This window comes from Pinus tabuliformis, chromosome J (genome assembly GCF_031772625.1).
Source record: "Pinus tabuliformis cultivar Carrire ecotype Pingquan chromosome J, CPIR1, whole genome shotgun sequence".
In the NCBI taxonomy this organism is placed as follows: domain Eukaryota; kingdom Viridiplantae; phylum Streptophyta; class Pinopsida; order Pinales; family Pinaceae; genus Pinus; species Pinus tabuliformis.
In genome coordinates, this window is record NC_142295.1 from 484,782,505 (window position 1) to 484,808,522 (window position 26,018).

Below are 26,018 nucleotides of genomic sequence, written 5' to 3' on the forward strand. Positions count from 1 at the left end.
ATTCAAGTTGCAGATTAATTATTTGAGATTTTGCTTCCAAATAATATAATTGTGGAGATGGTTTTACAAAATAGTCATATTGATTCTATTATTAATGAGAAGACTTTTTATCTTTCTTATTGAGAAGACATGTTTTTATAGCTACAAAATCCAAATTAAGCTTTTTTAAACATGTAGAAACTTTAAATATCTATGTTTTTTTGTGAAACTTGATAAAAACATCTCTAAACTAATAGAAGACAACATGTCAATCAACCAAAAATAAATTTGGTACAATGTGTTCAGACCCATCCATCAATTTTGGAATTCACAAACAACAAACAACCACCAAATTTAACATAACCCTTCTATTATATACAATTCAACGCTCTCAATCACTTCATTCAATGCTTGACGTCCTAAACATACCAGTGCCTGCATGTTTAAATAAAAAAACAACTTAATTGTCTAACCAATAAATAATGCATTCGATGTTAAAAAGAAAAATTCAAACTTATTAATAAATAATAATCCCTTTATTTCTCTACAACATACTTGGGTTACTAGGCGTTATCGACTATAAATAGAATCCAAATAGTCTTGATGTGGAAAGGAGATAACATAACAAAAATGGACAAGCCTTATGAAGGGAATCTACAAGAACTAATCGAAAACATCAACTAAAATAGTGCCACTAATATGAAATCATGTTGATCCTCAAATGCAAATCAAGATATAAACAATGTAAGTAATGATGATAGGATACCCTTCGAAGACTAAACAAATTATAGAAATGTGTCAAAAGGAGGGGGTTGTTAACTCTTCTTCCTACTCTTTCCACCATGCAAACAATGTTGCTCTTATCAAACTAATTTTTAAAGAAGAATGAAGATTAGCACTTGTATTTATTGGATTATGCAAACTTGACATATCAAACTTTTGGATCACATTGATGGCTAATTAGGTAATCTTTTGGTCCCACGGTTAAGTGTTTAGTGGTAAAGAAACTAGGACCTTAAACCTATATGTTAGGGGCCTTAACCTCATTTGTACATCTTTGAAGAGAATCGATTTATGAATTGAGATTTTTATTATAGTGGTTTCTGTCATTAGGGTTTTCTATTATAATATGTGTTTTGGTAATGGTCTATATTGGGATATTTACACATCTTCGTTAAGTTATTGATGCTTGACTTTATAGTTATGTTATGCAGAAGATTTATGATGAACTAGTCTAGCAATATATAATTCTCTCACATAATTAAAGATTGAGGCAAGTTTAATATCATAAACCCTTGTAGCAACAAAAAGAGGTGGGAACATTGTTTGGATGTCATTCAATCATGTGTTAAGAAAGTAGACTCTAAATACCTTATCAAAGAACAAAGGGAAGTGAGTCACTATTTAGTAAATCCCAATCACAAAAATAAGAGTGTAGACACCTAATGATTACAAGCATTTTGCTAAAAGTGGCACATTGTAACTCCAAATGTTTTCACAAGCAAGAAATAAGAGAAGAATTGGAAACATTGCTTTTGAAATCATGCTTAGAAATAGAATGAAAACAATAGAATAATATGACAATGTCTCAAGTATTTTTGGCATCCTTGTCAATAGATCAAATGCACAAATTGAAATGTTCTCCTAAATCCATAAATTTATCGGGAACGGGAATGAGATAGTGTTGCTCTTCTCAAGCCTATTTCTAAAAAGAATTAATAGCAATAATCTTATCTCTAATTTGAAAAAAGACTCCATTCACAAATGGCTTCATTGTAATATTTTCAAAACTAATAGGTTAATCATCAAAGTAGAACAAAGATATATCAAATTCAACACTACTACTACGAAAATGGGGAATGGTGTTAATGACACCTTATGACGCTCATCACAAACAAAAGAAATCCTCAAATTTTCTCAAGGTTTCATCTAATTCATCTTTCCAATGTCTTTTATAACATCTACACCAAGCTAATAGAAAATCAACTCCTACATGACTTATTTATGAAAATATCATGTTCGCACAAGGATCCCTTCACTCAAACCTAAAAGCTCAAAAACACAACAGAATTGACAACTTAGACATGGTGTAGTGGCCAATCTAGGGTGTTAAATTAGACTAGATTTATTATCACCCAGGGTAAGTAAACTTCGAAGCATGTGTCTACAGTCTATAGACATAAAGGATTCCTAACTAAGTGTTTATTGTGATAGGTTACAATACTCCTTTACAGAAGGTTAAGATATGTTTCCTCTCACCTTAACACTCAGATCACCTAACTTATCTAATTGTCCTAAGGATACAGCGTATTGCTAGACTGAGATTTTAATTCCTCTTACAAGGATGTTATGCACAAAAGCTCTGTCTAGTTAACACTTAAGCATTCATGAAAAATCAAAAGCACACTAGAGTTTAAATGCATGAAAACAGAGTCTATGGAGATGCTTTAAAATAAACGATGGATCAAATCTCTTACAAGATATGGTTCAATAATCTAACGATAAAATCTTCAAGCTATCACCATAAATACCATTTGTGAGAATTTCTAATCAAATCGACAAAGTCATAAACATGGAAATAACACTAAACACTATGTGTTCTATTCAAATTCAAACACTGCTAAGGAAATGAAATTAACAGTATACCAATCCACGCAGGCCCGTCCACGTTTCAATGGTACACTGAAGTAAAATCAAGCAACGAGAGTATTAACGCATAAACACTGCTAGAGTAAAACCGTGACTATATTTAAGTGCTGAAGATTGAAATCACATACAAGAGTTCTGTTCTCAAACGATGCACAGAGATAATAATCGTAACTATTCTTGAAAACAAAATAATACGCAGTCTTTATCTGCCTGTCCCTATCTGAATCGAATGTACATTCATTAAGCAAATGTTTCTGCTTTTACAATGGAATGATTTTTGGTCATTTCTAATCTAAACCGATTTCCAAAAAAACAAAACGAAACCGGTTTGGGAAACCATGGCTTTTACTGCCTTTGTAACCAAAACGCTGGGGTTTGACCAGCGTGGACCGCATAACCAGGAGCTTTTGATTTGCTGTAGAATCGATTTTTCACCATGCATGTACATTCCAAGTCTCATTCCTATCCATTGCTTTGGCTTGCCTGTCATGCCACGTGTCAGATGATAAACCATTTACAGGATGTTATGACTTCCTGTAATCTTTTTACTGAAAATTCCTAATTTCTAACATAAAAATTCATAAATTAACTTTAATGCAAACCAACAACTATAATGCTATTAATTAATCAATTTCGAGGGCTATAAGGGGTCTATGGAGGAAAAGGTAGACAAATGATGGTTTTTCTAGAAAAAAAGATGGTAATGGAATGGTACCAACATCTCCCCCAAGCTCAATGACTTAGCATGTCCTCATGCTAATCCTGATGTGTTGCCTCTATACTCTGTTCCTGCCTGTATCTCTACTGCTTTTAACAATGCACCTATGTTCTTCTTAGCTTGGGCATTTTTCTGAATGTGGAGCTCATGTTTCAAACTATTGTATTTCTCCTTGAGGGCTTTCTTTGGGTGTACCATTTGGTTTCCCACTTGCAAATGTCGGTTTGTTCAGCCTCGAGTTCTTTGATTTGCTCCTTCAACTTCTCGTTTTTCTGTTGAGTCTCCTTACTCTGAGTTCTCAGCGTTTCGTTCTCTCTCTTAATGACTTTCTCCAGCATGTTGGCCTCCATCAGTTCTTCTTTTAACTTTTCAATTTGCTTTTCCAGCCTCCTTTGTTTCTTGATTGCAGGTGGTGACTCTTTTCCTTGCCTATTGTTGCTCTCAACCTCCATTTCGGCTTCTGGTCCAAGCTGTGAGTAAGCACTGCTCTCGATGTCCATCGGTGCATGTGCATTTGATTCTGGTTGATCTTCTTGTGGCTGTGTCTTTTGTGCTCTCCTGGATCTTCTTGTATATGTAGTGAAAATTTTATCTTGCTCCAGCTCCTAGGGACACCCTTCTTCTAGTTAACAGATGAAACCCTCGACCTGGACATAAATTGGGTCCATGATTTTTCTTTGAATTGTTTTGTTTTGAAGTATTTTTCTCCTTCTGCGCTGATCCCCAAGGATTGTGCTATGGTGTCTTCTGAGATCCTAAATGAGAAATTGCCTATGAATGCTTTCTCCCCATTAAATGTAAAGGCAAATTGTTTAGTTACTTCCTCATTGCTCCCATTAAACTTCTCTAAGAAGGGTAGCCATTATTTTTCTCTTAAAAGTGCAATGCAGTCATCGTGGTACTGAGAACTATCAAATGTGTTTGGCTCTACTCTATTAGTCATTTTGACAAAGAAACTCCTGCTCTAACCCTCTTCGTTTATGCTTACTAATTTAACAAGGGTATTTTGGTTTGTTACCTTTGCTTTTCGCTCCACACAACTGACCTGGTGGCGCCCTCTGTTCTTCAAAATCAGCTCCTTCAATGGCTTAAGCAGTGACCGGATGATTGTTCTTGAATTATGGCAGAGGTGGAAACTTGTGAGCCCAATTACTGTGCTTTCCTTTCGTAGCACTTGCTATTCTCGGCCTTTGTTTCTGAAATCACAACACTTGAATTACTAGTATGGAACGCCCTTTTTACAACTGAGAATGAAATGGAATTTTAACAACCGACTTGACCCAATTCACTATAATAATAACAGAGCATATTCATATTTCAATGACAGAGGAGTAGTTGTACTGGGTTGTATGAGTACCATCATGAGAACGTCGTAAGCATGTATGGAGTACTGGAGTATAATAACAGATAGTTGTTTGCATGAGTTGACTTGGTCGAATGATCATGTTATAACTTAGCCAATTCAAAAACAATGAATGAAACCATGTAACATTTTGATTTCCAATAGTTCACCACCTGTCCCTTGCTCATTGGTACTTGGCCGAATAGGGAGATGTTGAACCGATAGTAAAGTTTGATGGCCGATAAGGGGTTAATAACAAGGCTGGGAGGGTGGTATAATAGAGGATTTAAAAATCATAGGAGGAGTATGGGGATAGGCTAGAGTGTTGGGAAATGATAGGAATTAGGAATATGACAAGGGTGATGGATATGTGGGTGTTTTTGAAATTGACCATAAGCAGTCATAGTCATCACATTTAACACTAAAATAATCTAAGAATTTAAATGTTAAAAATAAAAATTACAATAAGACATTACACTTTTATTGGTTGATCAAGAGTTGAGTTGACATGCATAGGTAGGACCGGTCTTTCTTGTTCGGATATGACTAATCTTTGTTGTCCATAACAGGTCCCTCTGAGATGAATTTGGATACAACAGGTCCCTCTAAGATCTGGAGAATGTTTGTGCAGCTTCTTTGAAATCTGGAAAATAACTATATGTGTGCAGCTTCCTTGATCTTTGGTGTTTGATGGAGCCTCGATGACGAGCAACCTTTGAATATCTGTTGAAACTTTGTTGAAGCTTTGCTGAAGTAACTTGAGATAGCAGACTCTAACAGGTCCCTTTTATGTTTATTGAACAGGTCCCTCTAATGTTGGTGCTGGTAACATGGTCTTCTGAACAGGTCCCTCTGATTAGTGCTTAAACAGGTCCCTTTGATTAGAACAAAGGCAAAAACAACTTCTTTATTGAAACACTGAAGTGCTGAAAAAACTCTTTGAGAATTTACAATGAGGAGATTAGATAAAAACAAAAATGTTGATGCTTCTCCCCCACTAAAGCTTTGACTTGTCCTCAAGTCATTATTGAATCGATGAATCAAACAGGAAAAAAAAAAGAAAAGGAATTATTACTAGCCAAAGAATTGGTTTTCAAGTAAGAATTCTAGGTTAGAGTGTGCCAGAGTCTGGTTTTCACATCTAAACCATTATTTTTTTTTATTTTATTTTTTATTTTTATTTTTTTTAATTAATTTTTTTTTAAATTTCTAAATTGAAATGAAATGAACTAAGGTAGAGATACTACAGCTGAAGGCTGCAATATCTCAACCTCCCTTTGCTGAGATACAGTTTGAAGAAAATTTTGCTTGTTGATGGGCCTATGGTAAAGTTTCAAGTGATGGCCATTGACAATAAAGGGGTGGCCTTCTCCATCAATGGTAATAAGCTTGACTGATCCATTGTCATAAACTTGAACTATTTCGTATGGGCCCATCCAATGTGTGGTAAATTTGGCTTTATGATCTCTGAATTTAGAGTCAAAGAGTAAAGCCCAGTCTCCTTCTTTGAACTGTTTCTTTTTTATATGTGCATCATGCCACTGCTTCCTTTGTTTCTGCATGAGGAGTGTTGTCTCCTCTGCTTGCTACCTCATTTCATCCAGTTGGTTCAACTGCTGAATTCTTTCTTGTTGTGCTTCATTAAGATCAATTCCCAAATCTGCAGCCATCTTAAAAGTATGTATTTGAAACTCAATAGGAAGCATTACCTCTTTGCCATACACCAACTGATATGGTGTAAATCCTGTAGTATTCTTCCACGTGATTCTATAAGCCCAAAGTGCATCTTTGAGCTTCTCCTCCCAATTCTTTCTGTTCATTGCTACGGTCTTAGTGATAATTCCTTCCAATGTTTTATTTGTGGATTCCACCTGGCCACTGGCCTGTAAATGGTAAGGTGTACTTCTTCTGTGCTTGATTTGATGTTTTTCTGTGATGTCTTTAACTAAATTTGAAGTAAACTGAGTACCTTGATCAGTCACTATCTCCCTTGGTACTCCATACCTTACAAAAATCTCTTCAAAAAGGAAGTTTACCACTGTTTGTTCAGTTGTCCGGAGTAGTGCTTTGGCTTCAGCCCATTTTGTTATGTAATCAGTACATACTAGGATGTACTTCTTACTGTTGGAAGTTGGATTAATGGGTCCTATGAAATCTAGAGCCCATTTTTCAAATGGCTCTAGGTGTACTTGAGGCTGAAGTGGCATCTCATCTGTAGCTGTTGGCCTACCCATTCTTTGACAGCGATCACAACTCTTCACGTACTTCTTGGAATCCTTAAAAATAGATGGCCAGTAGTATCAAAGACTAAGAATCTTGAAAGTTGTTCGTTTAGCTGCAAAATGCCCACCACACGGTTCATCATGGCAAGATTTTAAAATATCAATTATTTCATCATTTCTTACACATCGTCTAATAATCATATCATAACCAGTGTAAAATAAATCGTCATTAACCCTGAGTATCGAGCACTTTGTTTGACTAGCCTCTTCTTTTCCTTTGGAGTAAAGTATGGAGGTGTTCTTCCTGTGGACAAATAATTGGCCAAATCAGCATACTAAGGATTCACTATTGAAATTGCAAATAAATTCTCATTTGGAAAAGAATCTTCAACAGGAACAACCTCACCTTGATTTTGCAGTCTAGAAAGAAAATCTGCCACCTGATTCTCGTTACCTGGTCTATCTAACACTGTGATGTTAAATTCTTGTAATAATAACAACCATCTGGTAACTCTGCCACTAGTTACTGGTTTATTCATTAAATGCTTAATGGCAGAATGGTCAGTATGTACAAAAACCTCATAACTAGTTATATAATGTCGGAATTTATTCACAGCATATATGATGGCAAGCATTTCTTTTTCTGTGACTGTGTAGTTTAACTCTGCAGGTGTTAGATTTTTGCTAATGAAATAGATGGCATAATGACAAGACTCCTCTTTTTGGCCTAATGAGGCACCTACTGCAGTATCAGATGCATCTGTAAAGATGTGAAATGGTAAGTTCCAGTTAGGTCCTTTTAAGACTGGTGCGGTTGATAACTTTTCTTTGAGTGTTTCAAATGCTTGCTGACAATTCTCATTCCAGTTGAAAGGTGTATCTTTTTCTAGAAGTTTAAACAGAGGTGAAGCTATTTTACTAAAATGTTCAATAAACCTTCTGTAATAGCTTGCATACCCAAGGAAACTTCTTACCTCTTTTTGAGTCTTCGGAATTGGCAAATTGACAATGATCTGGATTTTTGATGGATCAACTTTAATGTCTTGAAAAGAAATATAGTGGCCTAATACTATCCCTTCATTTAACATCATAAAACACTTTTCATTGCTCAGGGATAGATTAGCTTCAATACATCTCTTCAAAACTTTTTCAAGATTCGTTAATGCATGCTCAAATGAATCACCATACACTGAAAAATCATCCATGTAAATTTCAACACAATCATAAACTAAATCAGCAAAAATAGCTAATACAGCTCTCTGAAATGTAGCTGGAGCATTGCAAAGTCCAAATGGCAAAACATTATAAGCATAAGTGCCCTAGAGACAAGTAAAAGTGGTCTTGTCCTGGTCCTCTAAGGCTATCCTGATCTGGTTGTAGCCACTGAAACCATCAAGAAAAGAGAATGATAATTTCCCAGCTAATGTGTCTAGCACTTGGTCAATAAATGGTAGTGGGAAATAGTCTTTGAGGGTTGATTTGTTCAATTGTCGGTAATCAACACAAATCCGCCACTTACCATTTTTCTTGGGCACTACTACCAATGGGGATACCCACTGACTGTCAGAGATAGGATAGATAAAATTGACTTTCAACAGTTTTTGTAATTCCTCTCTAACAATATCCTGAAGCATGGGATTCATTCGTCTCTACGGTTGCCTCACTGGTTTGATATTACTATCCGTATAAATATGGTGAGTGCATGTGTTTCAGGGTGAATTCCGTGCATATCGGTGTAGTCCCAAGCAAATGCTTTCTGGTATTTTCTCAATAATTGAATCAATTTTTCCTCCTAAGATGAGTCTAGGTGAGTGCCAATATTCAAAGTTTTTCCTGGACTAATCTCTATGGTCTTGCTCTGTGTGTTTGTGATAGATTGGATAGGAAAAATGTTTTGAAATGTTGTTTGCAAAGATTGAATGGTGCATGTTTCCTGAAAATTTTGTGCCAAAAGTTCATCTGCAGCATGGTATTGGTCATTTCTCAAATCTTCGGAAACATCAGGTTGAGAAAGGAACAATTCTACCAAATCATCATTATTATGTTCTTGAAAATCATAGATTTGGTTGATGCTGAAAACAGATTGAACTTCTTCTTTGTCATTGTATTTATCGTCAAGCCATAAATTGTGTGCTACTGCTGGGTGATTGTGATGATGGGTAAAGAGTGAGTTGTTTTCTTTCAGTTCCTCGTGAAATAATCATATTACCCGATCGACATCCTATGAATGCATCAGCAGTTGCTAACCATGGTCTACCAAGGATGATAGGGTGTCCTCCTAAATTGGATTTTGGCTGAAGAACTAAAAAGTCCACTGGATACTCCCAAGAGTCCAGTGAAACAATTATGTCCTCCAAAATCCCTTCAGGAATCACTTTAGACCTATCAACGAGTTCTAGAACAATTGTTGTGTGCTGCAAATTTGTGAGCTGGAGTGTTTTCATGGTTTCAAGAGTCATCACATTTATTGCGGCCCCAAGATCAATTAAGGTGTTTGGAATATGTATGTTGTTAATGATTGTAGTGACTCTGGGAATACCAGGATCAACATACTTTTCCATTGAAATGGTGTTTGTCATAAGGCCAACTAAATGTCCGATAACATGAATGGTTTGTGGATCAACTATTTTCCTAGTAGGCTTTTTAAGGCACAGTTCTTTGATGGCTTTAGTATATATGGGAATGTCTTTTATGGCTTGTAGTAGTGGAATTTTTATATAGACATTCTTTAGCTCATCTAAAACATCAAACTATGGTATAGACATGGGAAGTTTTGTTTGGACCAATCGGTTTGGAAAACGTGGTGGATGCAACGGTTGCATTTGTTTATTTTTTATGTCATCATTTTGTTTCCTTTGAATTGAAGTTTCATTTTCATTTTCTTCGTTTTCTTCTTGTTTATCAGTTGTGGAGATTCTTTATGAAGTATCTTACCAGACCTCAAATTGATATTTTGCAAGAGTAATGTGGGATATGAGGTTCCCTCATCTACATTGTAGGCTGGTCTCTCTACTCTGTTATTTGGATTTGGTACAGGTTGAGCAGGGATTTGAGTAGGTCTAGGAGGTTGTGGGTTAGATGGAAGTTGTAGTTGTGATGGATTTATTGGTGGAGGAGCAGGCAATGCTTGTTGAGTGGGTTGGGGTTGATGTGGGTAAACAACTTGCTGCTGAGGATATTGCTGATATGATTGAGGATATGGCGAATATGGCTGATGATATTGTTGATATGGCTGTGAATATGGTTGGTATGGTTGAGGATATGAGTGATATTGTTGAGAGTATTGCTAAGATGGTCTCCATTGTTGTTGTGGGTAATTTTGGTGCTGCCATGGCATGGGTACATTCCATGAATTCTGAGCATACATCTGATCATGTACAAGAAATTGCAAATTCTGGTTTGGGAACATACCTTGAGGTGCTAGTTTTGGCTGCCATGGTCTCTTTGCGCCCATGTAATACACATTTTCCATATCTGTGTTAGCTGCCACATTACAATTCTGCAAAACCTTGACTTTAGAGCAATGAAATATATCATGATTTTCAGTACAAAAGGCACAAACTTGAATGTTTTCTAATGGGCAGTCTTTTAAGGCATGTTTCTTCCGGCATTTTGGGCAAAAGATAGCCATCATTTGATCTTCCTCTTCTTGTCTCTTCTTAGCTTTTAGAGTGTCAATTTGAGTTCCTAAGGTACTTAATAGATCTGTTTTGAATTCTTCTAACATGTTTCCTATTTCAGCCCTTGTGACACTTGCTGAAGCAGATTTTGTGGCTTTGGATGATATGGTTCTCTTTCCAATTTTGGCTTTGCTCCTAGAATACTTTTCACATAACTCAGCAATTTCTTCAAAAGGTAAAGTGGAAATATCACCTTTGCCCATCAAATTAAGATCATCTCTAAGTATTCCTCTCGAATGCCCTTCAAAAATATTGTTCGAATTAGATCAAGAGGCATGGTTCTATGTTTTGATTTTTGTAAATTGTAAACAAACCGCTCTAAGTACTCCTCTAAATTTTCATCCTCTTGTTGGTTCATCCTAAAGATATCATCTTTGGAATCTTTCGATCTACAATAAGGTTGGTATTTCTTTAGGAATATCCTTCTCATGCCATCCCAATCAGTTATCGCATGTTCACCAAGCCCCATGAACCATCTTAATGCTGATGCTTTTAATGTTGTTGGGAAGAGTCTAAGCCTATGGGCATCATCTGTGTAACCATATGTTCGACATACAATGTTAAACTCAAACAAGAATAAATTTGGGTCTTCTGAAGCCATGCCATAAAAGTTTGGTAGCACAGATGGAGGTATGTTTTTCATTTTTATTTCGTCATCCTCTTCCAGTTCTTGGATAGGAAATTTAAAGGTTGACTCTTCCTCTTGACCTTGATTTGGTGGTCCTCTTTCTGATCCATGTCCTTCTTCAGCCATTTTGATAGGTTCCTCTGTTGATTTAATTTCTTGTTCAGTGTCACTTGTTTCAAAGAGAAGTTCAAGGAAAAATTGTTGAGTTATTGTGCTACTTTCTCCTTTTATAGAGGATTCAGGGAAATGTTTTTTCTGTGATTTGTGTGCTAATAGAATTTGCCTCTCGATGAGTGTGAGTCTTTGCCCTGATTTTTGTTTATCGTCTAATGTTTGTATGGTGACTTCCTCAGCTGATGTTGTGTGTTCAACTTTTCCTAAAGGGTCTGCTCCTGATGGTAGGTTAGTTTTTGGATGGGGGGTTTTTATGAATCTACCTTTATTATCTCTAGATCTAGGCATAAGTAAACATGACTTCTAAAATGATGAATTAAAATTAAATCTATGTTTTCGCTTGTTTTTGTTTATTTAATTTTTTTTTATTTTGATTTTTCCGAAATCCTCTAACTACGCCTCCCTGGTAACGGCGCCAAAATGTAGTGGCCAATCGAGGGTGCTAGATTAGACTAGATTTATTATCAACCAGGGTAAGTAAACTTTGAGGCATGTGTCTACAATCTATAGACATAAAGGATTCATAACTAAGTGTTTATTGTGATAGGTTACAATACTCCTTTACAGAAGGTTAAGATATGTTTCCTCTCACCTTAACACTCAGATCACCTAACTTATCTAACTGTCCTAAGGATACAGCGTATTGCTAGACTGAGATTTTAATCCTCTTACAAGGATGCTATGCACAAAAGCTCTGTCTAGTTAACACTTAAGCATTCATGAAAAATCAAAAGCACACTAAAGTTTAAATGCATGAAAACAGAGTCTATGGAGATGCTTTAAAATATAACGATGGATCAAATCTCTTACAAGATATGGTTCAATGATCTAACGATAAAATCTTCAAGCTATCACCATAAATACCATTTGTGAGAATTTCTAATCAAATCGACAAAGTCATAAACATGGAAATAACACTAAACACTATGCGTTCTATTCAAATTCAAAAACTGCTAAGGAAATGAAATTAACAGTATACCAATCCACGCAGGGCCCGTCCACGTTTCAATGGTACACTGAAGTAAACTCAAGCAACGAGAGTATTAACGCATAAACACTGCTGGAGTAAAACCGTGACTATATTTAAGTGCTGAAGATTGAAATCACATACAAGAGTTCTGTTCTCAAACGATGCACAGAGATAATAATCGTAATTGTTCTTGAAAACAAAATAATACGCAGTCTTTATCTGCCTGTCCCTATCTGAATCGAATGTACATTCATTAAGCAGATGTTTCTGCTTTTACAATGGAATGATTTTTGGTCATTTCTAATCTAAACCGATTTCCAAAAAAACAAAACGAAACCGGTTTGGAAACCATGGCTTTTATTGCCTTTGTAACCAAAAGGTTGGGGTTTGACCAGCGTGGACCACATAACCAGGAGCTTTTGATTTGCTGTAGAATCGATTTTTCACCATGCATGTACATTCCAGGTCTCGTTCCTGTCCATTGCTTTGGCTTTCCTGTCATGCCACGTGTCAGATGATAAACCATTTACAGGATGTTATGACTTCCTGTAATCTTTTTATTGAAAATTCCTAATTTCTAACATAAAAATTCATAAATTAATTTTAATACAAACTAACAACTATAATGCTATTAGTTAATCAATTTCGAGGGATATAAGGGGTCTATGGAAGAAAAAGGTAGACAAATGATGGTGTTTCTAGAAGAAAAAGATGGTAATGGAATGGTACCATCACATGGCTAATGAATTTCACAAAGAGACTCATTCTCATCTTCATGGTTCTCATGAAACCCTCATTACAAAAGAAAGAAATTCTCAAATTTTCTCAAGGTTTCATATAATTCCTCTTTCCAATGCCTTCTATAACATCTACATCGAGCTAATAGAAAACCAACTCCTACATGACTTATTTATGAAAATATCATGTTGCACAAGGATCCTTTCACTCAAACTTAAAAATTCAAAAGCACAACAAAATTATCAACTTATACATGGCTAAAGCTTTTCACAAAGACAATCATTCTCATCTTCGTGGTTCTCACAAAATTCAGATTCTCTAATGAACGGAATAATTGTGTAAGGACATGAATCAATTGTAACAAGTGTCCCTCTCATAAAGAAGACATTGGTTGGCTTCTTTAATGTCGTATGGGTGCCTATCAAGGTCGTCATATATCCCTTAGTTTATACATCATCATGGCTTAAGTTCTAAGAAGAGTCCTTGCAGCATGAAAGAGTTAAAGATTTGCTCTATATAATCAAAGTTGTATGAGAATAAAACCCATTAATACTCTAAACTTATTAATGAAACCCTGCTCCTCAAAACGTTGTAACTACATAGAAATTGAAGAGAAACTTATATGTTTTATTTTAGCATTGGGAGGCAAGGTTAACAATCAAAAGAACAAGTATTTTGGTTGGAAAGTTGTTCCTTTAAGCATCAAAATAATTTCTCATATTCTAAAATCTCCCTTCAAGCAATATTGGAAGTTTCTAAGTATCTAGGCATTCTTATTGCTTTTGGAAGATCTATTTCCACACGTTGGCTCGACAAAAACCAAACAAAATTATCTACCTCTACAGATCAATTGTTCAAACCCCAAGTAAGGAGAGTTCTAATAAATGCATCTCTCTTACATCCCTTTATATATGTGCTATATGATCTTATATCTTATTGGAATAATATCTAAAATTAGAAAAGTCATCTAGTACTTATCGAAAGGGAAAAATAGTCAAATAAAAAGAACTTATATATTGCATGTTGTGAATAAGTCGAGCACTATTTTTCAATTGGACGATTGACAATTAAGGATCTGACCCTCATGAATATAATCATGAGGGCTAAAACCTTATGCAAATTGATCAATGCAAACTCAAATAGTGGTAAGAGGTTATCATCAAATCTATTGCAACTACACGGGTAGAGTAACACTTTTATACAACTAGAACTCAAGTTTCTTGAGCTCCCAAATTTGGAAATATTTTAAGCAATATTATAACATTATTTGGGACTAGTCCTTCAAGTACCCTAAGAGTGGCATCGTGCCTTCCATCTCCCCCTCTTCAACTCAAAGAAGACCTCGAAAATCCAAAACATGGTTTTCATTAAAGGATGTCTTAACATTAGCTAACTTATCATCACATAATGAGGAATCTCCCTCTCAGAAAGGATGTCAACCGCCTCCAGTTATGCCTCTTGATTTGTTGGTTAGTTAAAATATTTTATTAGTACCTATTGGAGGGTCAGCTACTTGCAAATATCACATGATCAATTACATTTCTACAGGAAAGGCTTTGTGGGATTACGACATACCACAACTTCGATTTTTCCTAATCTCAACAACTCTAGCAACTTCTCCTCCCAAAGATAAAAATTAGTAATTTCAAGGTTCCTTCCTTACAGAACCATGATTTTTACTAATTCAAGCATGGATAACCCAAGTTATCTTCAAAAGAAGCTATTCCCTAAGAAAATTTAAAAGTCGCTTAACCAAAATCTTAGAAACATATGGTTCTCCTCTTCAATCCATCAAAGAAGTTCCTAATCTGGATAAAGGAAAATTTTAGGCGCTAAAAAAAGATTCGCCGATTTCCATTTTTCCTAAAAATTATTTGCCCAATTTTTAAAAGCTAAAATTATTCAACCTAAAAATCACCAAAAAATTTATAGTGACTATATAAAAAAACCAATAGAAATTTGAATATTTTTACAAAGGTATCATTAATCATTTTAGAGTTTGCACATTAGGAACTAGTAAGATTCACCAAGATATTTACACTTTAAAATAAATTTCCATCCTTAAAATTTTCCTTGATTTAGATCAAAGTTTTAGATATAAATACATTAAGGGAAACTAGATTGGCAAATTATACAAGAGATGACGGATCCCATAACCTAGATGACAAAGAATGCCAATGGCTTATTACTTGAGATCTCTTAGAGTGGATGAAATAGAAAAAAATATTGAAAAGATTTAGCAAATTTAAACCTATATTAAATGGCATTCACAAATGCCTATGCCCACAAGAAATGTTCATTATTTACTTTGACGGGGTTATTGAGGGTAACCCTAGTCCATCTAGTTTAGGAGGGATCATTTTTATCAAAGTGGCTTCCAACTATTCAAATATTAAGAACATTGTGAAAGATAAGAACAACATTGTTGAGGCACTAGTTGCTCTAGAAGGACTCAAAATTTTGGAAGAACTCAACTCTGAGTGGATTTTTTACATTAGGGATTCATCTCTAATAATATTTTTAATGTAATAAATAACCCATGTTAGTAATTGATATATTAGTTAGGCCATCTTCAAACCTTACAGGAGCAGTTTGAAGCATCAAACAATGTTATTTGAGGGCAAACGTTTGCCTCCTAAGCGCCACACCTTTTTGCGCTATTTTGCACAGATACCTTTCCAATAGTGCAAGAATCGCCTCAATCAGAGTTAATATGCAAAAGTGATGCCACTTGGAAGTTGACCTTCCTCCATGTGATCATGATGAAGAAGACTCTAGAAGAGTCAATAGTGTAACTCCAATTAAGAGTTGGAGTCAAACTTAACACTAGTAGGCTATCGAGTTATGTTAAAGTTGTGCCACTGGGATGAAAAGGGGTTCCATTTTATTCGAGTGCATTTTGTTCCATAGATGAGCATAGTAGTCGAGAGTGGATGGGAGAGAGAAAATAAAGAGGATTTGTGCATTGTAACAATGCACAAGTCATAGGCCTCACTTCTTTATACGTGTATCCATTTCCCAGGCATCGAAAGAGAGCAGAGCAAACTCACCTTCCAACTGGGTTTTCTCTCGAAAGGGTTTCCCAAGTTATATCTTGTGTTAATTTGTGGTTTGTGAGTTTTATTTCATTGTTCTCTATTTTATGCATAATTATAATTTGCATGCATATGCAACAAACAATAATTAACAAATCCAAAAATCTAAGGAGAAATAAACCCTCATAGTGTAGATTTCAGATTTTAAGCATAATTTTATTAGATATGTTGTAAAGAACTGTCCAATGGAATATCCATGATAATTTATGGATCATTTTGGTATCAGAGCAAGTTTCTTTGGATACATTGTGGGGAGTTGCAGGGGATCTAGATTGATTAAGCCAAAAGTCACAAAACCCCAAACATGGCTAACAAATTTGTGAACAACCCTCATGATCCCGCAAAGGAGAGGTTTGTGCAAGTGTAAGCACAAGTCATGGATATAAGCCATAAGCCATAATATAAGCTCCTGCTATTTAGAGAAGATGGAGGTTCTAATGCAGAGGTCCAATGGGAGGGGAGATCAGTAGATCGAGAAGAACTAGAGAGGGAATCCAAGAAAGAACCTAAAAAGGATTAACCTAGTTCAAGTATTGTGAAGCATTCACAGTCCCTGTTCAAAATGAAACTGAACATCGACATCAAGTTGTATCATGGTGAGATTGACACTTTGAAGCTAAATCACTGGAAGTAGCAATTAGAAGTTTATTTTAGTGTCCATCATATAGAGGAAGAATAGAATATTTCATTTACTTGGCCGAATTAGAGGGTCATGCCTTAACTTGGTGGGAAAGCCACATAGAGACCTTGAGGGTGGAGGGAGATGCTCAAGTGACTAAGTGGGAGGATTTCAAAACCCTCATAAAGTCACAATTTTACCCTGTCCAGTATGTAGAGCACCAGTGGCATTACTTCAGGCAGAAGTAGGGGCAAAGTGTATATGAGTACACCAGTGAAGTTACAAAGATGGTCATAATGTTAGGTATCTCACCAAAACCTGTTTTTGCACGTGTCTAGGCACCACGACAATGCTCAGAGTAAGGGTTGTCACTCTAATCCTTACTCACTCTGTTTAGACTCTCTCCTAGACAAGTCAAGGGGGTAGTCCCTAAGGTGAATGAATGAGAATAGCCTATGAAACACGGGCTCTAGGAGACTTAAAGATGGACAACTTGATGAATTTAGAACAAATCTTGGTCAACTGAGATGGATAGATTAAAATAAGACACAACCACAAGATAAAAATAATTATAGACCAGTGCCTTTATATTCAATTAACCATAAACTAGATAAAAAAAAGTTACCTAGAGAAATTTATAAATGTGGTGAAATTGATGATCATGATGATTAAATGTAAATGCCAAAAACTACAATATATTCTAGCAACTAAATCCCATGAAGAATTATGAAATTTAACAACTAAGAAATGATTCTAGATTAAAAATGATTTTCTTCAATAACCCAGGAATTCCAAATTTTCCAAAACCCTTCTTATCTTTTTCCAGCTCTTCAGTTGTGATTTGACAAGCCTTGTAGTCACCATGCTTGGTCCTTCTCAGCTCATAAGAAGTGTCAGAATTGAAAGCATCGAGATAATGTTCTAGAAGCGTTTTCTTAGTTGGTTTGTAATTAGTAGATATTTCCTTAATCATACCATTAAACCTTTTATTAAATTCTTTATACGTCTCATTTTCTTTCTTTTTAATGACGTTAATGGCTTTTGCTAGAAATCGATCTTCTTTCTTATCACCAAATTTCTCTCTAAAAGTATTAAGAAGGGAATCATATGAATCAATGCTATGATCAGGCCTATCCCTAAACCAGACCATAGCATCCTGTTCAAGGGTCAAGACGAAGCATTTCATTTGCACATCCTCATAATTTTGAGCATGAGCAAATTTAGCCCAGCAAGTCTAAAAAGCATATACATGATTTTTAATAGTGATTACATTATTTCCTTGGAAAGTGGGTAGCTTGTCTAGACCATTATTAGGAAGGTTATGGGGATAACCCTGGATGTTAGCAAAGTTAAGAGGCTCATAAATATCCATGATGTCTAGAATGGGAGGATTCAAGAAGAGTGAATGGATGTCACAGAGAGCTTCCTGGCCGAGATTGTCAAGGAGTGTACAAGAAGAGAGCGTGTGTAATCTAGCTCTGAGAGCCCTTTCAAGATCCGGAGCAAGATTAGCCAAGTTGCTTGGGTTCCTCCTAGTACACGCCCCTGTAGAAGATGAAGGAAGTGGAGTCGCCACCCAGACAGAAATCTAACTTAGACACAGAAGATGATATGATGAAAATGAGATGAAGATGAAAGGATCAAATGATGAGAAGAGATTGAGAGGACCAAGGACAAAAAAATCTCTCCCCTGGCAACGACACAAAAAATGTTGTCACACAAAGTGTCTAGGCACCGCGACAATGCTCTAAGTAAGGGTTGTCACTCTAATCCTTACTCACTTCTTAGGGACTACCCCGCTTGACTTGTCTAGGAGAGAGTCTAAACGGAGTCAGTAAGGATTAGAGTGACAACCCTTACTCTGAGCATTGTCGCGGTGCCTAGACACTTTGTGCGACAACAGGAACCAAACGTACTCCTTAAGGATATGGGGCATACACATCCATCTGTGGAAGCAAGTGATGTTGTTCAAGCCTAACTCGATAGATGAGGCTTATTTATAGGCACAATCGCTAGAGAACATAGGCCATAAGAAAATAAAATTAAGTGGGTTAAAGAAGAAGGAGAACCATGATGCTTCTAAATAGGAAAAGAGCTAAAAAGGGGGGAAGATAAAAAAAGCAACATCCACAACACACCAGTGCAAAGATCCTAGCAACCACTGTGACCACTATAACATTAACAGTTATACAAAGAAGTGTTGGAAGTTGCATCCAAAACTCAACCCGAAGAACGAAAAGAAAGACACTAAGAAGAAGAATCGCATGGCCATTGATTCAAGCAACCTGTTTGAAAGTAAATTGGATATGGATGTGAATATCGTTTATACATCAATGTAGAAAGAGGTGAATCTAAGTACAACAAAAACAGAAAGAAAAAACTAGACTCTTCCATATAAAGATAGAGGTCAAAAAGACAAAGATTGATGCACTGTCAACTCAGGATCATTAGAAAATCTCATTGCAACAAAGTTGGTCGACAAATTGGGATTTGAAGTTTGTGATCATCCAAGCCCATATCCATTAGGATGGGTAAATAAGGATGTGGAAATAAAGGTAACCAAATAGTGCAAAATTAAATTTGTTACCAATGTTGATTTTATTAATGAAGTAGAACTAGATGTAGTTCCCCTTGATGTATGTGGAGTGGTGTTTGTAAGTCCCTATATGTACATGCAAGATGCAATCTTCATGCGGAGAGCCAACTAGTACCACCTCATCAAGGATGGAAAATCCTTCACCATCAACGCACACAAGGGAAAGCCCAAATTTCCCTGGTAATTGTTAACCAAGCTAAGAAACAAATCAATTCTAGAAAGAAGTATGTTTTATGGTTTTTAAGAGAAAATAGATCTAGAGAAGAGTTGGAGAGAGCAAAGTTGTCCCTGGAGGGGTGCACTAAGAGACAGAGAAAATAACTAGGAGAGTTACTACATGCATGCAGGAAAGTGTTCCATGATCCTAAAGGGTTATCGTCAAAGAAGGAAGTGGAGCACGAGATCCAGTTGTTGTCAAACTTCCCATTGCTAAACATGGGTTGTACAAGGAGTCTATTATAGAAGCGAGGTGAAGAAGTAGTTGTTGTAGCTACTAGAACAAGGTGTCATTCGACCAAGTACCTCACTATCTGGGTCACCCATAATCATAGTGCCAAAGAAGAATGGGACTTGGTTGATGTGTATTTTGATTATAGGGTTGTTGTAGCGGCTACAACCACCCTCCAAAATTTTGGCATATACCCAATTCTGGAGCCTCCCTTGAGAGTTTCACTTGATGACTGCACACACTCGGGTTCACTCAGTGAGTTCGTGTGAGTCTTCACATCCACCTTGCTTGTTCATTTCACCCAAGCTTTTGCATGTTGATGTCAAAGTCATGCTTGCGACCATGTTCTGGTCATGCTCTAAGTCTTTGCTTCATGTGTACTCGTGGTGTTCGCTATGAAAACATCTGTCGCACTCACACACGAAGTCACATTCATTGTCACGCAAGCGTCATCATGGTCGATCAACGATCAATCACAAGTGTCGCACTTGTCGCTCACACCATCGGCCAGTCATGTTGAGCATGTGTGTCTGGATGGTTCGAGTCGTCTCGTTGTCAAGTCATGTGGGTGAGTTTGTAAAATCACATTTGCATATTTCACTCGTTCATACACTTAGTCATTTTGCTGAACTTCTGAAAACCGGACTCCCCTCCAACAGCCAGACCATCACCCTATTATTAACTCGATCGACTATCACCAAGAACAACGCAAAAGCACCAAGCAAGTCATTTCAAGTTGCGCTGCCCACAAGCAATTCAAACAACCTTCATGCTGGCCACCCGGAGAGTTGGAACTGGTAGCCACCCCGGACTGACTCCCCTCAAAAATTGCGCAGAGGCTGCTGACTGAGAAAATTGCATAGACAGGTCAGACAGACAACCAGTGTCCGTCCCTGTCTCCCTCGAAAAATTACACAATTTTCTAGCCAGTCAATCTGACAGTCAACTGGCTGGTCACCAGAAAATTGCGCAGTTTTCATGACCAAGCTCTTCGTTGCCTAGCAATCCGCTCAGCTCAGAAATTGCGTAGAGGTGATCAACAGGCTGGCCTCCCAGCGTAAGCGCAGTTTTTCTTGCCAGCATCTCCCAGCAGTAGACTGCCAGTTCCCTCAAGGAATTACGTAGTTTTTGCTGCCAAGCTTCAACAGTTGCCTACCAGTTCCCTCCAGGAACTGCGCAGTCTCTGCTGCCAGTGACCCATCAGCTACCTGCCAGTTCCCTCTAGGAATTGTGCAGTTTTGGCTGCCAAGCTCCCGACCCCTCCATCCATAAAATTGCGCAAATCTTGTCTGTCAATCCTTCCCGCAGCTCGAACTGTTTCCCCCAAAAATTGTGCATTTGTGTCCTCCAGTTAAGCCTGACCTCGCGGACAGTCACTGTCGACTCAGATACCCATCCTCATCACCCAGTGACTGTTGCATAGTTTTCATCATTAGTGCCTGAAGCCTCCATCCCAGCTTACAATATTGTCTCCTCTCTCGATAACCTGCATTCTAAATGATCATGCTTCATGGTAGACTAGGAGGTTTTTTGGATTTGATGTCGTCTTGTCATGAGTGACTGTAGATACAGGTACACAAACAAACATGGTGCGACGACGGATGGGATGAACGAAGGGAGCACATGCAGAAGGACAAGTTCACCAACGACGAACAAACGATGCATGCGAAGAGATGTGCTCGTGAACGGATGATCATGCAAAGATGTGTTCGCAGATGGACGAATGAGCAAACATGAAAGATGTGCTCACGGACGGACCAACAGACGAACATGCACCTTTTGCAAACAGACGAACATGTCAAGCCTTCCAACATACATGCAAGGAGCAACATGCAAAAGCAACATCAAGCGAACCAACACCCATCGAAGAATCTGCGCAGTTTTCCATGTGGAGGTGAAACTGTGATACACCATGGGGACATCCATCACTCAGTAGCACTGCAGCTTGACATGCACACCAGTAGCAGCACGAATGTACTAGCATTGTCATGTCGAGTCTTGTCATGAGTCATGTTGTCCACATCTCTATCGTGGGCCATACCGTCAATCAATGTAATGTAACGTGGAATTCCAAGAGACCCAATTGTTGTATGAAGAGTCATGTAAAGTCAAAAAGTCATGGAAGTCAAACAGTCATGAGGGTAGTCGAACAGCCACAAGGGGTCAGTTTTACCCTTAGCTATAAATACCCCCTCATTTGTACATGCAAAGAACTTTTCACCTCAGCTCCTCCCACATAGCCAAGAGAGTCTATAATCTTTTCTTTAAGGGGTAAGTAGTGGCTCCAATGCCCCTCACGCAGGGTTAGTGATGTATGGTGTAACAATGTGTCTTCGAACTTTCGCTTAACTGAGAAGCTTGTTAATAGGCCAACACGTTTTCACACATGTATTGTATCAGTTGTAAGACTAATCTTTAACACTTGTAATGCATGTTGCTTGAACCTATTTTTAACACTTGAACTAATTCACTTGTTGTAATACACATGTTAATGAAAATGTGTTGTATACGCTGTTAGCGTTGTCTCGCCCGTGTAGACTACTCCCCCGAACATCATACAAACCTTTCACATAAAACTTGCTATAACAATCGTTGTACTCACGCGGACTAATCCACCGAGTGTTATATGTGTTATCTTCCTGTGTGTTGTCATTGTCAAATCCATGTGGACTGCTCCGCCGAAAGTTGTGCACGTCCTATTGTGTTGTGTGTTCCTAGCAGAGTTGGGACTTCTCCCAACCGACTTGGGATTCACTCTCACCCTCTCCCTCTATAGTGAAAGAACCATTGACACAAGTGACACTTACACTCACCAGGCACGCGAAAGTCACTTCTCGAAGACAAAGCAGACAACTCTCCTGTGTTGACAAGCAAGAGTTGAGGCAAACCCTTAAGATAATGGCAACCGGGCCATCATACTGGATGGGAGTCCCACACCAAATGGTGCGAGGTCTAGTTGGAACTTCATACCGGGGTGATCCCTTGAATGTTGGTAGGTCCAACACTGTCAACAAGGGCATTAAACAAAATTACACTAAAGAATAGGGACCCCCCTACCCATGATAGATGATATGTCGGATCAATTGCAACAACCCAAATACTTCACCAAGTTGGACTTAAATTCTAGGTATCACCAAGTTCGAGTCAAAGAATAAGATACCTAGAAGACTGCCTTCAAAACCAAGCAAGGTTTGTATGAGTGGCTAGCCATGTTGTTCGACCTATGCAATACACCAATGACATTTATGAGGTTAATGAATGATATATTGCGCCCATTTATAAATTCATTTGTTATTGTCTATTTGGATGATATATTGGTATACAATGCTACCAAGGAAGAGCACATATCACATTTAACAGAGGTGCTAGAGACATTAAAGAAGCATCAACTATTGGAAAATATCAAGTGTAAGTTTGCACAGTGGTCTTTGGTGTATCTGGGGTATGTGATAGGTAGAGGAGAGCTAAAGATAGATCCTACCAAGATGGAGACCATCATGAAGTGGTCGTGGTCAGTGCCTACTAATGCATCTAAGGTCAAGAGTTTCGTTGGGGTGGCATAGTACTTGAGGAAATTCACAACCTCGCTTTCAGTTGTAGCAACAACCACTCTAACGCCATAATAACAAGTGGCCTACAGACTCAGTCTACCTCCATAAATGTGCATTTACTAAATGGTGAATGTAAAGAATCTGAAACTCTATGAGCCTTCCATATAGATCAGGGGGAGAACAAAGACTACTTATTGTAGTAGAGGATTTAGTTTTTTGAGTTAGTTGAACTATGAGACAGGGGCAACATGACCATGGGGGATGTGAGGCAAGGAAGGAAGGCATATGACAGGAAGGGAGTGGGTGATGGAAGCAGGGAGAAGGTAGTAGAAGGAAGTGTGGATGGAAAATATTAGTAATGGGTTTTGGTTTGAGCTTAAGTATGGATAATTTTATTTTTTGGAAGAATGGTTTTTGAGTTGGTAATTTTGATCCATGTTTGTTTCAATTTTGATGAGTTGGAGTTAAATAGTGGACCATTTTTTTGTGGAAAATGTATGATTTTGACTGTAGGAACCTGTGGAAATTGAGTTGTTTCGGAGGGGGGGTAGGCATCGAATGAATTTTTTTTGGGAGGGGGAACTTTGCCACTTAAGCATTGCACCTCTTTGTGTAATCCTACACATAGATAACTTCCCAATTGCGCAAGAATTGCCTCAATCTTAGTATGTATGCAAACGTTATGCCACTCTAAAGTTGACTGTCCTATTTTAACCACCATGATTAGAGAGGATGCCATGTCAACCCCCATTATTCATAGAAAAGGGGCTAGCCACGTGATCATTAGGAAGAAGACTCTAGAAGAGTTGATATTGTGGCTCTATTTAAGAGTTGGAGTCAAACTTAACCATTAGTAGGCTATGAAGTTGTGTTATAACTATGCCACTAGGACGAAAAGGGTTTCATTCTATTCGAGTGCATTTTGTTCCATAGATGAACAAAGTAATTGAGAGTGAATAAAGACAGAGAAAAAAAAGAGGACTTGTGTACTATTGCAGCCCATGGCCACAGGGACTCACTTCTTTCTACTTGCATCCATTTTTCAGCTGGGTTTCTCTCAAAAGGGTTTCCCAAGATATACCTTGTGTTAATTTATGGTTTGTGAGTTTTATTTTATTATTCTCTATTTTCTGCATAATTATAATTTGCATGCATACACAATAAACAGTAATTAACATATCCATAAATCTAAGGAGAAATAAATCCTCATAGTGTAGATTTCAAATTTTAAGCATAATTTTATTAGATATGTTGTGACAAACTGTCCAATGGAATATCCACGATAGTTTACATATCAAGAGATAAATAATGCAAACAAACAAAATATGGAAGTTGTAGAAGAGGTCAAAAATTGTATGAATGCAACTCCTCCCATATATGAGAAATGAATTCCTAAGTAGATAAACCTCTCCAACATATTTCTAAAATTGAAAAAATGGTCATGTACACAACACAAGAATAAAGAATGGAATACAAAATGTGACACACTTATAACAAAATAATGAATAATTTCAATCTCCTATAAATAATGTTGAAAAAACAAGAATGAGGATTTTCCTACAAAAATGAGTTTATGGCCAATATATCTCTCAATTGTAACAAAACTCAGTATAAATAGTGCCCAGGTAAATGACAGAGAAGGAAATCGAACAAATACCCTAAAGAATCTATCATGATTGAGTATGGTCCTACTTTATTCTAAATTATGTTATTTGATCATCTTCTTGTTGATTTTTGAAGTGCAATATAAACAAGCACAATTTCTGAAATTGATAATTACTTCCAATAATATTTTATTACTTTAGCATATTCCAAATTATCATCAAGCAATTATACTGAGAAATTTCAACCATAAATGCAATGATGGCAGTGGGATCATAAAGAGAGTAAAACATAAGAGACACAAATTCTTACACTATGAAAACTCTAAATAGGGAAAGCCCAACAACCTTTTCTTAGGAGAAATTTTCCAATTCAATATGAGATACAATCTGATTTTTCCCAATCAAACAAGGTCAAGATAACCAACAAAATAACACAACTCAAACCTGGTCAAACTGCCCACAAATAGATTCAATCATCTTGTAGTTAAACTTCCTAAAGAAGGGCCAAATTTCGACCTCCTATTGTTGCCTAGAAAACTTGGTCTGTTACCCAGAAAGATTCGGTTAGCTTCCCAAAAAGATTCGATTTGCTGCGTAGAAAGATTCGGTATGTTGCCTTGAAATATTTGGTGGTCAACGCAAGCCAAACTTAAGTCTTCTTGCTCTCTCTCTCTCTCTCTCTCTCTCTCTCTCTCTCTCTCTCCTTCACACGTGTGAATAGAAACAAAGTATTAATTGATCTGAATTGATCTTGAAGTGATGAGGTCGAGTAACAATATATAGTGATTGGGGTGCCTGAATGGGTGTTCTTTTCACTAAGTCGACTTGTACCTTTTGGAGGGCTGACTTGACTTTTGGAGGCAAAAATATATTCAAATTTAAATTTTAAATTCCCTCCTTTTTATTTGGCCGACTTAAGTTCAAATTTGTATTTGCATTTGTATTTTTCTTTTTCTTTTGTGGCTAACACAATTAATGAATATCGACTGCGGCTATCAAAATTCA

The 26,018-nt window shown here is 37.1% G+C and overlaps 1 protein-coding gene across 5 annotated transcripts in view; it reads right to left on the minus strand.

Annotated features, from left to right (window-relative positions):
• Positions 1–294: 294 nt before the first annotated feature.
• Positions 295–26,018, minus strand: part of LOC149227906 (primase homolog protein-like) — a 282,014-nt gene continuing 256,290 nt past the window's right edge. For 2 of the 5 annotated variants that reach the window (XM_089377966.1, XM_089377965.1), the window contains one exon: positions 295–414. Coding sequence is in view for 4 of the 5 variants with exons in the window: in XM_089377965.1 (XP_089234091.1) it covers positions 334–414 (81 nt within the window). In the remaining variant the exon portion in view is untranslated. Of the gene's footprint in view, positions 415–3,075; positions 3,112–12,704; positions 12,858–26,018 lie in introns of those variants that run through there. The other 3 variants (XM_089377968.1, XM_089377964.1, XM_089377967.1) reach the window with 2 other exon arrangements.